Source organism: Musca domestica, unplaced genomic scaffold (genome assembly GCF_030504385.1).
Source record: "Musca domestica strain aabys unplaced genomic scaffold, Musca_domestica.polishedcontigs.V.1.1 4, whole genome shotgun sequence".
Lineage (NCBI taxonomy): Eukaryota > Metazoa > Arthropoda > Insecta > Diptera > Muscidae > Musca > Musca domestica.
The window spans coordinates 12,556,421-12,574,096 of record NW_026712328.1 but is presented as its reverse complement, the minus strand read 5'-3'; the positions used below and the strand labels follow the sequence as shown (position 1 = coordinate 12,574,096).

At 35.8% G+C, this 17,676-nt stretch overlaps 1 protein-coding gene across 2 annotated transcripts in view; it reads left to right on the top strand.

Moving 5' to 3' along the window:
* The first annotated feature begins 452 nt into the window (after positions 1-452).
* Positions 453-17,676, top strand: part of LOC101893109 (uncharacterized) — a 73,760-nt gene continuing 56,536 nt past the window's right edge. For both annotated transcript variants that reach the window (XR_009342934.1, XM_059126664.1), the window contains exons 1-3: positions 453-1,578; positions 6,688-6,777; positions 6,832-12,387. Coding sequence is in view for 1 of the 2 variants with exons in the window: in XM_059126664.1 (XP_058982647.1) it covers positions 468-1,578; positions 6,688-6,777; positions 6,832-12,387 (6,757 nt within the window). In the remaining variant the exon portion in view is untranslated. The remainder of the gene's footprint in view (positions 1,579-6,687; positions 6,778-6,831; positions 12,388-17,676) is intronic.

Here is a 17,676-nt window from a genome sequence, read left to right as displayed (position 1 = left end):
AATCAGACAATAAATGCGACCTGTACCTTGCTTACAAAAATACACGGACAGACAGACGGACATGCATAAATCGACCCAGAATGTGATTCTATGAAGATCATCAAAAGGAACTATGGAACTATTTCCTTCTGCATGTTACAAACAAATGCACAAAGGCCAACCAACCAGTTAAAATGTCGAATATTTTAAAAACATTTTTATGCCACAGACGGAAGAACCTATTACAAACTCGAAATACCAAATTTAAAACAATGAAAACAATCAAATTGAACGCTGAAAAGTTATAAAATATATTCTGATGGACTTTTTGTTCAAACACTTCACTTTAAATTGTATGTCCCATCGTTGTCAGGGTTGCCCTGGGAAACGGCTATTTTTGCAGGTATCCATGGTTTTGTGACCTCACAATGTTAACATTTAATTCGGTTATAGACATTCAGTTCGATAAAAAGCAAAGTTGAGCTAACATGGCTACGGATAACACTCCTAGAGTTCCGCAGGGACTAAGAAATCTTATGAAAAATCTGACTAGAGAAATTTTAAAGGAAAAACCAACAAATATTTATCATTTCGCCGAAAATTATTTTCTCTCCCTTCTACGTGAAAAGGAAAACTACGATGTAAAAAACTATGAACCGACTTATAAAAAATACGACTTCTCTAGTGTTAAAACTCCACTTAGCTACAATATTCCAATGGCTTTGGCGTACACCGTCATACCTGACGGTTTGACCGAACTCTTGAAAGATATTATAAAGGCTGTTTTAAGAGAACAGCCCGAAAATTTGTGTGAATTCGCTGTTGAATATTTCCGACACTTGAGAAATTCTAATGAGTCGTATGAATCCAAACATATAACTTATGAAGCATATGAAAACTATTTTTTAAATAAGGATCGATTTTTTTACACGCCTTTTGTTAAATGTTTTTGTGGAAGATTTTTGGGTCAAGGTTTAGGTGGTGGCCAACAAATGAATATTCATACTCAATCGTTGGAGTTTTCTAAAAATCGAACCTCTGACCTAAATAATTGTTGCCCCAAATCCAATTGGTCTTACGGTAATACGGAATGTGACGAGACCGCAGAAATTGTGTCTCAAAATAAATACAATCACTCGGCTCGTGTAATACAACGTTATTTTCGTCAATACATAAAAAAGAAGCGAGAGGGACGGGAAATGAATGAAGAAACGGCTGCACTAATTATCCAGAAAAGTTTGAGAAGGCTATTCGGTTCGAGAAAAGGAGAGACTGGTATTAAATCGAAGGAAACATTACAAGCTGTTCCTCAACTTCAGTTGACTCATTTAGAAAATGATAACCTCTCCGAAGAGGCTTCATACACATCAGCTTCTACGGCAATCCTTTCAGCATCGGAGTCAGGTCGGGACTTTTTCGACGTAAGCACATCAGAAAACATAGTTAACAAGCCTATTATTGAAAGTGAAGAACAGGATAATGATGAAGAAAATTGCCAGAAAAGCGAATTAATGAATGAGCCAATAAAAGAATTAAATAAACTAAACGACAAAATACCTGTTGACAATAATGGAAACCACATTGGTGAAGAACATATAGGTGAGTTTACATTAGCACTACAGTGAGTTTTAACAATTTGTAAATATTCAGAATAGAAAACAATAATTTTTAATTATTCAGAATTTTTAATTAATCGGAAGAGAAAACAAGAATTTTAATTATTTGGTTTTTGCACAATTTTTATTAATATTGTTTCAAAAAAAAAAAGCTTCAATCGCTGCATGTTCAATACAAAACCTAAGAATTAATATTAAGCAAAGGTTTGCCTGGATCTTTTAATACCCTCCACCATTTGGAACGATTTTGGCAATTTTCAAAAAAATAAATCCGTTACAAATTCCGATAAAATCGTAAAAATACCAAATGTAGCCGTTATATTAGGGTCGACGACGTGGACCTTCGTAGGTAACTTTTGTTATTAACCATAACAATATTCATATGCGAAAAGTTATGTTTATAATGTAGCTGAAATCATCAAAATACCGAATAAGGGGAGGTACCATGGGGATTATAAAACGTGGAACTGCACAGACAATTTTCTGGCATAGGCTGTAGTATTCATTACGAACTTCAAATACCAAGTTTAGAATAATTCCGGTAAATAAAGTCGCTAAAATAATCAAAATACCGATTATCGGGGGTACCGTTATATGCGGGTTATACGAAGACGTGGACCTGCACAGACAATTTTCTTTCATAGGCTATAGTATCCATTACGAACTTCAAATACCAAATTTGAAACAATTCCGGTAAATAATGTCTCTAAAATCATTGAAATACCGAATATCGGGAGGTACCGTTATATGGGGGCTATACGAAGACATGGACCTACATGGTTCATTTTCTGTTTTAGGCTGTATTATCCATTATGAACTTCAAATACCAAATTTGAAACAATTCCGGTAAATAATATCTCTTAAATCATCGAAATACCGAATATCGGGAGGTACCGTCATATGGGGGGCTATACGAAGACGTGGACATACATGACCCATTTTCAATACCAAAAGTCCTGCAGACATAATACACATTTAAGTAATTTTTTTTTCACATTTTAAAATAAGTATAGGACCATTTTTATAGTTTTTCGTTATTATGGCAAAAAAACAAAGGGTGAGATAAAAAAGTGCAACAAAGTCAAACGACATAATTTCTACATTCTTTAAAAATTTTATTGAATGAAAGCAAAAAATGTCGGAAATAGCTTAAAATCTTAGAATAAGTTTAGATTTATTCGAATTGGTCACCTTCGGCATGAATTATGGTATTCAAACCGCCACACGCTGCCCGAATGTTTCTCTGCGTTATTTTGGCCCATTCCCGACGAAGCGTCACTGGAATAATTTTAACAGCTGTCGGACGAGTGTCTTAGAAATGACAGCAGTCTGAAGTTGGTTGCAGTTTTTTCATCTCACCCTGTATATTTGGCGATCTAACACACAAATAAACATAAAACAGAAAAAAACCAACTTCTGTCAGATATTGTTCAAAAAACCCACAATTTGGTGTAACCCGCATATGGCTGTAACTATTCATATTTTATACCCTCCACTACAAGGTGGTCAGGATATTATGTCTTTGTGCATTTGTTTGTAACAGGCAAAATGAAACGAGATAGACCCATAGTTCCTTTTGATGATCTGCATAGAATCACTTTCTGAGTTGATTTATGCATGTCAGTCCGTCTGTCCGTCCGTCCGTCCGTCTGTCCATGTATTCTTGTGAACAAAATGCAGGTCGCATTTATTATCCGATTGAGATGAAACTTTGCAAACAACATTTGTTTGGCCCAAGAACGAACCCTATTGAAATTGGAGATAATCGATAGAAATTTAAATATAGCTCCCATATATATCTTCGTCCGATTTGCCTTTTATTGTGCACCAAACGTGTAATATCAGCCCGAATAGTATGTAATTTTGCACATACAACCATATAAGGCCTGAAAATAAGTGTGCCAAATTTGATCGAAATCGGTTCAGATATAGCTATAGCTCCCATATATATTGTTCATCCGATTTGTTAGTTTTGTCCTCCGCTGCCGTAATATGCACTCTGTAACAACAATATTTGGGGAAATATATCAAATGCAGCTCAGAAATACCTTTGCTAAATTTTATCGAGATCGGTTCAGATTTGGATATAGTTCCCATATATATCTTTATCTGATTTCAAATTAATTTTGCACCAAATGGGCAATACAAGTCCGAATTTAAAAGATACAAATGCTTTGGCATATTTAGTCCTTTGAATTTTAAATTATAATTATAATCATAGCGTGTATGATTGAATTCTCCCATAAAAACTTTTAATTATTAAGTGGAGCTCAACTAAATTAGCAAAGTGGTGTAGGGTATCATAAAATCGGCCCCGCCCGACTTTAGGACTTTCTTTACTGTTTTTTTTTTTTGATTTTATTCTTAATTTCCCAAATAGGCTGACTTTTTCGCTAAAATATTTAATATTATGATAGGCTAAAATGTAATTTCACTGAAATTTAAAAAAAAATTGAATATGTAAGAAATAATAAACAATGTTCTGTCACAGAAAGTAGAACCTATATAAACTGTAGGTATCGAATTTTAAACAATTAACTTTAAAAAAAATGTGATGGAAATCGTAAAAATACTGAATAGCGGGAGGTATCCTTATATGGGGGCTACAGGAAAATGATAATGCTATGCCACAAGAGGAAGATCACATTGTGAAATATATGAACCGAATTTTAAACAATTCCATTAAAAATGTGGCTTAAATACCTAAAATATGAAATATCGGGAGGTACCATTGTCTATAAGAAATGTTCAATAACAATGTGCAGCCAAAGGATCTAAAACCCATTTAAACTCCTAAGTACTGAATTTTAAACAATTCTGTCAGAAAATGTGCTCCAAATCGTCAGAGGTACAGTTTTTTGGGGGCTATACGAAAACGCGGATCGGCTTGTCCCATTTACGAACTTGGCCCTGCCTACTGACCAAATATACATGTGCGCACAATTTTAGCCATCTATCTTATATGTATAATAACTGACAGTGGTTAATAACGTATTCCTGTAGTTAAATCGCATGATTTAAAGGATTAATGGGGTTAAAGTACAGTTTGTTTTTCTTGAGAAATTGCTGTTATAATTTTATTTTGGTCCAGAAATTTAAAATAGCTCGAAACACTGGCTCTAGATCCACTTTTGTCACATTTTTATTTACTACTATGGATCTAGAAACCTAGAAAAAATCCTCATTGCATTTATTGGTCACCAAATTGTTAATATAAAGACGAATTAAATGGATTTTGGCAAATACTAACGAATTTAGACTGGAAGAAGGTGTAGTAATTTGTTGAAAATCGGCCAAGATATAGCTAGCTATAGGTCTCATATATATGTTTTATACGAGTTTGTACTTTACTTCCTCACAACCGTAAAATACTCTCCGCAACAACGATATTTGGTGCCATCTACCAGATACAGCATTTATATAGAAACACCTCTTCTAAATTTTATAGAGATCGGTTCAGATTTGGATATAGCTACAATATATACATAATGAATATGAATATATATCTTCACAATATATATCAACTCACATAGGATGAATTTTGATGAATAGTACGCATTCAAAAACTATCATATTTAATATGTTTTAATTCTCATGAATTCCCCATAGTGTAGTAGTGTAGGGTATCATAAAGTCGGCCCTGTCCGACTTTGGTCTTTCTTTTCTGTTTCTTTTTTTTTTTTTTCAATATTACACATACAGGCTAAGATGAAAAAACTGAAACCAAACTCAAACTGCTGTCATTTATAAGCCACTCGTCCGACAGCTGTTAAAATTATTCCAGTGACAGCTCATTATATTGTTTACCAGAGTACAAAAGCATTTTGGTGAGAATTTTTCAGAAAAAAAAAGTTATTCGTGATGGATTTCCAGCGTGATAGTGTGATTTCTTTATATTTGGCTGGAAAACCACAAGTGGCTATCGTTAGAGCACTCCAGCATTTTAATGTAAATAAATGTTTTATGTCTCGTACCATCGCTCGTTACCATGATACTGGTAGCGTAGCCCGATGTCAAGGAAGTGGACGGAAGAAAACAGCAACATCAGCAGAAATGGTTCGGAAAGTAAAGAAGCGACTTGATCGAAACCCGCGTCGCAGTGGCCAACATTCGGCAAATATTAAAAAATGAGCTCGGGGTAAAGCTATTGAAATTCCAAAAAGTGCAAGAACTTACAACGCAACAGAGTTGAGCAAACGCAAAAGAGCTAAAGAGTTGCTTCGTTTGGTCGAAAGTGGTGAACTGCCGAATTTGGGTTTCTCCGATGAAAAAAAATATTCGTTGTCCAGCAGTTTGTAAATAAACAAAATGATCGTGTTTACTTGCCAAGGAGGTCAGCAGAAATGTGCACCTTCGGATGACCACCAGAACTCAAGCGACGGTCATGGTGATGGTGTGAGCGCCATAACAGCCGATGGTCGCTCTTTGCTCGTATTAATCGACGGTGGCATCAGAATAAATGCCAAATATTATAATCTAAGTGTGTATTAAAGCCTTGGGAACGCAAACCTTTTGGCCGTAGACTTTGGACATTCCAACAGAACTCAACACCATCGCACTCAGCACGCGTCACTCAAGAATGGTTACAAAATGAGGTTCCTCGCTTCATTTCCAGCGCACAATGGCCACCAAAATTTACGGATACCAATCTAAACTATTGAATCTGCAGTATTTTGGAAAGCAAAGTTGGCACTAAAAATACCAAAGTGTCGATCACCTCAAGCAAGCGCTTCGCCGGGAATGAGACAAAAACCACAGAGCAACATTCGGGCAGCGTGTGACGGTTTCATTGGCCGTTTGAAGGCCATAATTCATGCCAAAGGTGACCAATTCAAACTAATCTAAACTTATTCTAAGACTTAATGCTATTTCCGACATTTTTTGCTTTCATTCAATAAAATTAAATGTAAAAAAATTAAGGCGTGCACTTTTTTATCTCACCCTGTAAGTTAAAAAGGCACTAAAATAAAACGGGATTTTATAGATCTCTATGGAGCCTGATCAAAAATGGGTCGTCTTTCAAGTTCTAGTTAAGAATGTTTTGCCTGCCCTATAAAATATTTAATAACAAAATTCTTGTATATTCTTCCAGACCGTAAACATGTCCATGCCCTTGAGGAAAGCTACAATCAGGATTCGCATTTAATATCTGAGGTGGACCTTCTTGAAAATCAGAGGAAAGGTATTTTATGAAATAATAATGTTGAAATATAATTGTCATATGTGTCTCTTTCAGATATATCCTTTGACAAGGAGAAAAATCTAAATGAAGTAGAGTCGACATCTCTAAACGATAGCGATTATGGGTATCAGGAAGATAATAGAAGGGAAAATCAAAAAACGTCAACACTTGCTGAATCTGGCATTTCCGTGAAATGCCTTCAAGAAGAAAAACAGGAGATCAATTATCTTCAGAAACACGAGAATGATCTGAGTTCAATTGCAGCAAACGTTGAGCATGATAATCTGACAGAGAGAAACACTTCTACAACAAGGGAAGATAGTGTTTTAATTTCTGATAATAATTGTTTAGAACTTGATAATGATGCTCCAAAAACGAATTCTCATAATGAAAGAGATGATGACACTAATGACTGTGAATCAGAAACTGTTGATACCGTAACACATAGCCCAGTTACGAAGGGATCTACATTGAAAATAAGCCATACAAAGGCAGTGGTTTTGGATGCTGAATCGTCTGATCAAGATTCGAAGAGTGACAATAGGCGTTCCGAAGATATACCACAAGAAAACAAAGAACAATTTAAAATGGAGGAATCAGAAACGACAGTTAATAATGAGGTTAAAACCGCTCATGATGAAAACCAGAAAGCTATGCAATATGAAATGCCTGAGAATGGTCAAAATACTACTAAAGCAGTATTCAATATTCCAATGCCAGCAGAGAAAAGTAGTTCTTCAAATAAGGAGGACAGCGTTTTGATTTATGATAATAATGATACGAATTTTGATGAAAACACCCAAGCAAAATCTCCTCAAAATGATATAACTGCTGGCTCCAACGGTAACCACTCAAATATCGTTGATACATTGTCACAAAGTCCTGTTCCAACCGCGTGTACACTAGAAGAAAACAATGCACATGAATTGATTTTAGAAAAGGTTTCGAATGATCATGTTTTGCAGAGTGGTACTGAATTTCGGGAATTGAAGGCTTCTGCAGATATACCAGGAGAAATCATTGACAAAAATCTGCAAGTTATCAATCACGAAATGCGTAATAATGATCACAATAGTGTTAACTCAGTACTCAGTATTTCAGCTCCGGCAGAGAAAGTTATTTGTTCGAAAAAGGAGGACAGTGTTTTGATTTCGGAAAATAATGATACGGAACTTGACCAGGACGCCCAAGAAAAATCTTCCCAGAATGTTATAAAAGCTGATCCAAACTTAATTATCACTGATACATTACACCGGAGTCTCATTCCTAATGTACTTTCATTGGAATCAAACAATACAAAAGAATTGCTTTTAGAAAAGGAATCGACTGATCAGGATTCAAAGAGTGGAACCGTGATATCAGAAGAAACACTGGAAGATCACAGAGAATCATTTAAAATTGTTGAATCGGAAAATAAGGTTAATAATTTGGCTAAACAGGAAATACATGGAAATGATCACAATGCCGCTAAAGAAGTAGAGAGTGTTTCAATTTCTGATAATAATGATGCGGAAATTGACAAAAATGACCAAGAAAACAGTTCTCAAAATGATATAACTGCTGAACCAAATGATAAACACTCAAACATCGTTCCAGAGGTATTTCCATTGGAGGCAAAAAATGCAAATGAATCAATTTTGGATAAAGAATTGGTTGATCAGGTCTCAAAGAGTGGTACTGACGGATCGAAGGACATACACGCAGAAAACAACCAATCATTTCAATTCGATGAATCAGAAAATACGGTTAGTGTTAGGGCGAAACGCTCTCAAGATGAAAATCAGATAGTTGTTCACAATGAAATTCTGGAGAATGACAATACTACTACTAAAGCAGAATCCAATATAGATATGACAACAGAGAATATTATTCAATCGGACGAGGAGAATAAAAATGATTCCAAACTTGATAAAAGTGACCAAGAAAACAGTTCTCAAGATATTACAAGGGATGGTTCAAATGATAATCCGACAAATAACGCTGATACATTCTCAAGTAGCCTTATGCCAAAGAAAGATCCATTGAATGGAAACAATACATATGCATCGAGTTTAGATAAGGAATCCACAGCCCAGATGTCGAACAGTGGTACTGAGGATTCGGAAGTAAAGATGAATGATGAAAATAAAAAAGTTATCCATTATGGCTTACTTGAAGATGATCAAAACTCTGTTGGAGCCTCAAAAAGGATACCTTCAAAAGAGGAGGACAAGACTTTGATTTCTGAAACTAATGATTCGGATTTTGATAAAGATTTCCAAGAAAAATATTCTCAAAAGGATGTAACTGCTGATCCAAACAGCAATAAAAATGGAGATAGGGAATCAACTGACCAGGCTTCAAGGATTGGTACCGACGGATCGAAAGACATACTTACAGAAAACGGAGAACCACTTAAATTTGAGGAACCAGAAAATGTGGTTAATATTAGGACAAACCGCTCTCAAAATGAAAATGAGCACCCTATTCATTATGAAGTTCATGAGAATGATCCCAACACTGGTAAAGCAGTATTCGATATTTCAACACCTTCAAAAAGAGAAGACAGTGTTTCGATTTCCGAAAATGATAGTCCCGCAATTAATGAGGATGCCGAAGATAATTGTGCTAATCCAAACGACAGTGAAATTTTACATAAGAAATCGACTGATAAGCTTTCAAGGAATGTTTCTGAGGGATCGGGAGAGAAACCGTCGGAAGAAATACTCCAAGAAAATAAAGAATCAGTAAAATTGGACGAATCAGAAAATTCGATTAATATTATGGCGAAACAATCTCAAGATGAAAAACAGCAAGTGGTCCAATATGAAACTCTAGAAAATGATAATGATACACCTAAAGCAGTACTCAATGTTGTTACGACAACGGAGAAAAGTATTCCTTCAAATATAGAGGCTTCTAATGATTCGCAATTTGATAAAGTTGCACAAGAAACATTTTCTCAAAATGGTGTAACGGCTGATACAAATGATAATCGCTCAAATATCACTGATACATTATCACATAGCGTTATTCCCAAGGAATTTCCATTGGAAACAAACAACATAAATGAATTGTTCTTAGATAAGGACTCCACTGAACAGGTTTCAAAGAGTGACAATGAGGTATTGAGAGACATAAGTGGAGAAAATGAAGCAGTATTTAAATCTAAATATTCAGACAATTCAGTTGACAATATGACGAAACGCATTCATGATGAAAACAAGCAAAATATCGATTTTGAATTGCAGGAGAATACAAAGGAATTGATTTCAGATGAGCAGCCATCTGTCCAGGATTCAAAGGATGGAACTGAATATTCAAAAGATGTGCCTTCGATAGAACACGTTAATAGAGATAAAGAACCAGAAGCTATTAATGATAGCCTTAAAAATATTAGTAAATTATCACTTGAAAACTGTGGCAATGAAGTTAGTTCTCATTTAAAAGAAAACGAGGAATACTTGCAGCATGCTACATCAGTATTGCCAAACGATTTAGAAGCTACAACATCAGAATATATTATGCCATCTACGACTACGGATGAGACTTTGGAAACTAATCTAGGTGGAATGGCAGAGAAAAACAGCCAAATCAGCAGACCAACTATAAATAAGTCATCTATTTCAAATGATGATCCCGACAGTGCTGAAATACATGCTCACGATACCTCAATGAAAAATACCTCAATTACAGAAAACTGTGACATACAAAATGTTAACAGAGAGAAAGTGAATGATCATATTGAAAACAAAGAAGAAACCTTAGTTAGCAATGACTCGTTCTTCAGATCGGAAATTAATGAAAACAATGCAAGTACAGAAAATGCTGCGGACTCAGCAACTGTGTTGCAGTCGGAAATAAATAATAATAACACTGAAGAGAACGTAAAAAATGAAACTAATAACTTTGAAGAGGTTGAACACGATAAAAACATGTCAGGAAAACCTGCAATATTATACTCAAATCCCAGAGAAATGTCACATCCTGAAAACTTGGATGAAACTAATAACTTTGCAGAAGGTGAACACGATATAAAAACGTCAGGAAAACCAGCAAATCCAAAAGATAACTTACATCCTGAAAACTTGGAGCCCGAAAATATTTTTACAATTTCAATGAACAAAGATAATACAAACAGCTCTTGCGACAACATAGTGATGAATGATAAGCTCGGTGAGGATTTTAATAAAATTACTAAGCATGAAAGTGAAACTACTCCAGTTTCTAAAATAGATAACTTAGGTAGTACCATAATTGCCGATAGTACTATCTCAAATGTAAAAGCAGATTTAGAGAATGATAACATTAGTAGTGAAGAAACGGAAAATGGTATCTTAAGACATGTTACAAATGACGACGTAGATCCAAAATTGGAGGAAAGCAAGGATACAATCAACAGAGATACCAATGTCGACAATAAGAGTGCAATACCATCTGAAGAAGTTGTTGAAAACTCAAATGCCATAAAAACGAAAGAAAATAACATAGAATCTGATCTTTCCATAGACACCGCTAAAAATCTTGAATCTTGCGATAGAGATTTAAAAGTTGACAATGAAAATTTAGATGAAGACGGAGCACAACCAATTCTCGTTACTATAAGGGACGTGCAGGTTGACATAACTTCGGAAGACAGCCAGGGAACATCTGATAGAAACATAGAAAATATTGAACCCGAAATGTTAACGATTGATCAAGATATTGACGATGCCGCACCTAAAATATATCAACATGAAGCACATAGCTCGAATGGTCAGCAAAATTTGCAGTCAGCAAAAGAATGCAAGTCGGTAGAAAATACTGAGAACAATGACATAGTTGAACATACTAACCACGATGTAAATATCGTAACTAGTGGGGGATCTGTTACAGTCGATAATGCTGCCACACTTGAGAACCGCAGCACAACGGAAATAGATCCACAAGAATGTAATAATAAAATACAAGCATCTAACAACAGTTTGGATGGGGTTCACATAATCAGCCCTACATCAGAAACTTCATCGAAGATCTCCAACAACATCGACATGAGTATGGAAGAATGTCATGAAAGTATCAAAGAAAAGAAAATTTTACAGGAAACGACATTGGAAAGCTTGAACAACATGGACCCACCAACTACTGAACGGAGCAATGAAGTAGTCCAAATAAAGAAGGAACTCCAGGTAAGCGATGACAGCAAAAGAGAAGACGCAAACTGTGTTAGAGGTCCCTCACTATCCGAAGAAAAGAAAGATACTAATCTTAAACAGGTCAGCCAAGAGGTTAATACATTGACACATGATGCTCAAGTAACTAACCAAACTTCAATGCCACAAATTGCAAACATTGACGATGTTACCCGACATGATACGCACGAGTCGGTCGGTACACCAGAGGTAGAATATCGTGTAAAAAGAGATACGATTCTCATATCAGACACAAGCCATTTGGATGATGGACAAAATGAAAAAGGAATGTCTGATACAAATCGACAGCTAGCAATGTGTACGAGTATGGACGAGGGCGGACACAATACACAATCACAGATTACTAACGTTGCTGAAACAGATGACAATAAAGATATGACCGGAAATAAAAAAGCATCGGACGTGGTGAAGGACAAATTAGAACATCAAAATAAAAACGGTATGTATAGATCAATCTTTTTTCATTGTTTGCCAGTTCAGTTTTAGAATAAAACAAGTAAAGAACAAGCTAAGTTCGGCCGGGCCAAACTTTTAATATCCTCCACCATTTGAAACGAATTTGGCAATTTTCAAATAAATTAAAAACCGTTGAAAATTCTGTTAAAATCTTAAAAATACCAAATGTAGCCATCATATTAGGGCCTACATAGACAACTTTTTTCATAAGCCATTTCAATATTCAAATGTGAAACTTGAAAAAAAATCGGTGAAAAATGTCATAGGGTGGTATTAGTATATGGGGAATATACCAAAATATGGACCTGCACAGACAATTTTCTGCCTTAGGCTGCAGTATCCATTACGAACTTCAAATACCGAAATTGAAACAATTCTAGTGGTCTTAAAAATACCAAATATCGGGAGGTACCGTTACATGGGGGCTATACCAAAACGTGAATCTACGTGACCCATTTTCAATACCAAAAGTACTGTAGACATAATATACATTTGAGTAGAATTTTATCAATCTACTTCATTTCGTTCGGAAGGTAGCGTGATTTCCACAGACGGATAGACGGACAGACATTGCCAAATCGACATAAAATTTTATGCTGATCAAGAATATATGTACTTTGTGGGGTCTAAAATGTATATTTCGAGGTGTTATAAACGGAGAGGCAAACTTAATATACTCTCCATACTATGGTGAAGGATATAAAAAACGACCATTGTATTGGTCGTAACAAAAATGCAGAAATGACAATTGTAATATCGTGACGGCCGGTTATATGCACAAAATTTGCTTGCGCAGCAACCTTTCGACCAAGCGCAGTTTGTATGCACCGAACAATCTTGCGATCAAGGGCCGCCAACCCAGCAACAACTAGCTTTTTGAGTTCGGACCAAAAGTACCCGCAATGTTTGCTCCGTATTCTCTTGACCCGAGTTGGTACTGAGACCAAGCCCAAAACATGGTCGATCGCGGTCAGATGCAACAGATGTATGGAAAGGGTGCAGTTTCTGTATTGTTCCAGCTTAAACCTACTACAGGAGTATAACGATAAAGACTACATTGTTTCCTGTTGCGACAATGTGAGTCATCGTCATCGACGTCGTCGTCATAGTACGACTCTTCCCCACAGTCACAAATCTATGCGGTACTTGACACTGCTATTTAAGTTCCGGAAAAAGCATCTTATCTTCAGTTTAACGGCTACGATTTCCGAGATCGAGAGGAAGCTAAGCAGCATCTACAGGCTTCAAAGTTGTTATGGATACAATGCATTGAAGAAGGATCGCTCCAGAGGTGGAGGATTACCTTTTTTTTGATCCACTCTGTCCAGTACAGACCTATATCGGTTGAAGTTGAGAGAATGCAGGGGGGTGGCGGTGTGGAACCGCAGAGGTAGAGGAGCTAAACGTGTACATAGAATAAGTGGAACTGCCACAGTTCACCCGAATTATCCATCGTGTCCCCCAAAATGATTTAACCTGACAATTCCTACCTCCCATTCTTCATAAACTCTGAACTTCGCACTTTTCTTAACCAATTGACAAGAATTCAGAGCATATACCAATCGTCGCTTCAGAGAAATGCGCAACTCATCTGATGTTCGTGGATATCATCAATACAAATATTATCGCTATATACCTGCTAGACGAATATCTGGCATAAGACCAAAGAGACAACGGGACTAACATGATGAGCTTCGCCGTTCTAACCCTAATGATCACAGAATCAGTGAACTTTCTCTGGGGGGTAAATAGGTTACTTGAGGAGCATAGGCAGAAAAATGGATGGATAGGCTGAAGCAATGCAACGTTAGTATCGAATCGAGGAACGATTAAGTCGTTTGATGCTTTCTATGGAGATATCGCAACTGGATTAACCAGGAGTTGAGTATTTGACCAAACTCCTAAACTTGTCGTTAACTATCCTAATAGTTTCCGATGATTGGAAAGTGGGCAGGGTGGTCCAGCAACTGAAGCCAGACAGGGAAGCCAGTAAAATTGACTCATACAGACAGATAACACTATTGTCGCCAGGAGCGAAGACGTTTGAGGTATTATTCCCCAGCATAAAAGAGAGTCTCCCAGTTTGCGTTCATCAACACGGAATTGCATAGCACAACGACATGTCTACACGTACTAGTCGATCACTCAACCAAAACATGCCATGCGACAGAACAGTTTGATTTATAAAACCCTTTTGAAACCGTCAACCACGCCATACTGTTTTATGACGCTACGCATATAACCCTCTGGCCAAGTTTGACACATTGAGTTGTCGACTACAGGTGTGGAAACAAGTCATACGTGGAATTGAGAACAAGAGGTCGTATATGCGTAGGGTGAAACGGGAAGTTTCACTGATATCTTCTAAGCTGTTGAACATTTACCTTTCTGACATTCTAAGACCTCCAAAATACATAAGGATAATAACACACGCGGATAATTGTACGCTCATTGATGACAAATATGATCGGTTGAACAATCACTTTGTTGATATATCACCATATGGATGAACATATATTCAGCTATTCAGTTGCTAACAATCAACACGGTTTCCGGTTTCCACTACATAGTACCACAACAACATTGCACGCCATATCCACACATATCAGTCGAGGACTCAACCAGAACAGGCCGTGCCATAGAACAGTAATGGTGGCTCTTGATCTATCAAAGGCCTTTGATACGGTCAACCATGCCACGCCGTTCGAAGACGTTGAAAATTCTACCCTCCGGCCAGGTTTGAAACGTTGGATAGTTTCAAACCAGAGGAGGCGAAGATCTAACAGGTGTGACAGCATAATGAAAAGGTGTCGGTGCAATACTTGTTTGGGGTTTAGAAACAGAGCCATTACACTCACCATCTGGTGGATTGGCAATCTCCGCCCAAGCTCGTAAAGAAAGACCTACATGATGTAGAGAAGAATCAGAACGAACCCAGAAGCAGTTGCTGCTACAAGAATTAAGTGTATCAAAAATCTAACTGATTAATTTTTGTATCGTAAATGAATTAATGAAGCGAATTGACACCACATCTATATATATAAAAATCAATTGTTGTTCGTTGGTAATGGAATCAGCTGAGAACGGCTGGACCGATTTGCATGATTTTTGGTACAAACGTTCGTCATACCCCGAGTTGGGTTTTTAAAGAAAAAAAAAATGTTGACCACGCCTACTTTTACGCCCACTATCTTGATTTATCTACAATCTTTATATTTGCCAAAATAATGAAGATATCGGTTTGAAAATTATTACACGAGATACTGTTGACTTCCCATCCAACCCTGAGCATTTATTTGGCGGCTGAGGAACTATATATATCTAAAAGAAAGTTGTGTTAGTTATTACGCTTATAACTTAAGGACCACTTATCTGATTTTAGCGATTGAAACAAATTCGGAATTGTCTCTAAATAAATTGTCTCTAAAAAAATTGTCTCTAAATAAAAATCAAAAAAAGGCACGGAAAAATGTAAAATATGAAAATTTTCATTTTGACTTTTGAAATGTACAATAGTAATGTTTTATATTGCATGATTTTTTTTACATTTTGACTTACTATTTTGTAGTGTTTTTTTGTTTTGTTTTTTTATTTCTAATATGATTTGTAGTCTTTTTGTGGAGTATGAAGCGACAACGGACAAAACTGTTATTTATAGATTTTATGTATTTATTGAGTAAGTAGAATTATACTAATAATATCATTTCAGAAGATAATAATCTATGAACACAATAATCAATATTTTAATTACTTTTTCAAAATCGCTAAAAAATCACGAAAAAAGAGGAGGAGAGATCTCATGGCAAAAATTCTGAAATCGAAAAAAAAATAATGGAATCGAATTTCAAAATAATTGTACATTACATTCACAAACTTCGTAGGGCCTTTAAACATTTGCTGTGAAAATCAGCGAATAAGTTGAAGATCTTTTTTAAATTTGCTTTTTTTGTCAATTTTATATAATGTACAATTTTTTCAATTCAGCTTATATTGAAATTAATCGTTTTTTTGTGAACAAAATAAAGACTTTAATTTAAAAGAAAGTTATGTCAGTTACTACGCTTATAACTCAACAACGGCTTGACGGATTTTAAGAATTCATACGGATTTTAAGAATTCATTTCCAATGGTACACACAATACGATATTAAATGGCGATTTTTCATGCTTAAATTGACTTCTATTGATTGACGAAAATGACCGACAAAGCAATATGGGGCTCATTTCAAAACGTGGACTTACTTCTTTCACATGACAATAATCCCTCCAATGAGAACTCAAAATCCAAAATTCATTGTGACTGCAATCAATGAAATGCCGAATATAAGTTGTGCAAAATAGAAGAGCGAATTGGACATTTAGGATGAAATAGATTTCTTCTTTCTTCTTTAAATTGCTTTTGCAGGTCATGATATGGGTTATAACCCCTGGATAAGGGTACAACCCGATTTTAAATTTCGGAAAATGTTGGTAATTTGAAAAGCAACCATCCTTTTGGTATAACCATCATATGGTTTAAGCTATTTTCGGGGTTTTGGCCACTTTTTTAATTTTTTCGCCCTCATTTGGCATCTTTTTTTTCTAAATGGGTAGAAAACCTATTCGCCTAAAATTTTCAATTTTCGGAATAGGTTCCCTCTTGGTCTTAACACATTCATCAATTGATTTGGCTAAGTAATATTATTTTTAATATATTCTGGGGTAGAGAACCATCTTATAATTGTCCACGTAGGCATTTATTTAAGTATAGTCCCCACATTATGTGTGCCCCAAGTGCCCCATGGGAATGTAGATTTGGGATGTACGTCTATATGAAATAAACTCCGAAATATCAAACTGGGACTGATTCAGTCGGAAATCGTGGCAGAAACATGAAAAAATTTACTAATACTGGAAAGTAACACTGGATTGAACATTTGTTTAATTGTCATTGCATTATACTATAATAAAAAATATGGAATTTATGGGATCTCCAAAGCAAAATTTAAATGACAAAAAAAATTAATTCTTTTCTTACGGTAATGGGTGCAAAAGAGTAATTATCTTTGACTTCATTCTGCCCTCAATTGAAACGTGAACGAAACTAAATACCACGCAGCACGGAATTCTAAACATTGGAAATACAAATTCCAAATTACAGCTAATTTGAGTGGAAAATGTTACCAAGCTCTTTACAATACAAAAAATTGAGCTGAATTTTTACATGGGGCTATTATAGATGTTCTATATCATATAGGTTTTTAACACTCAAATTAGAGCCTAAAACCGACTGT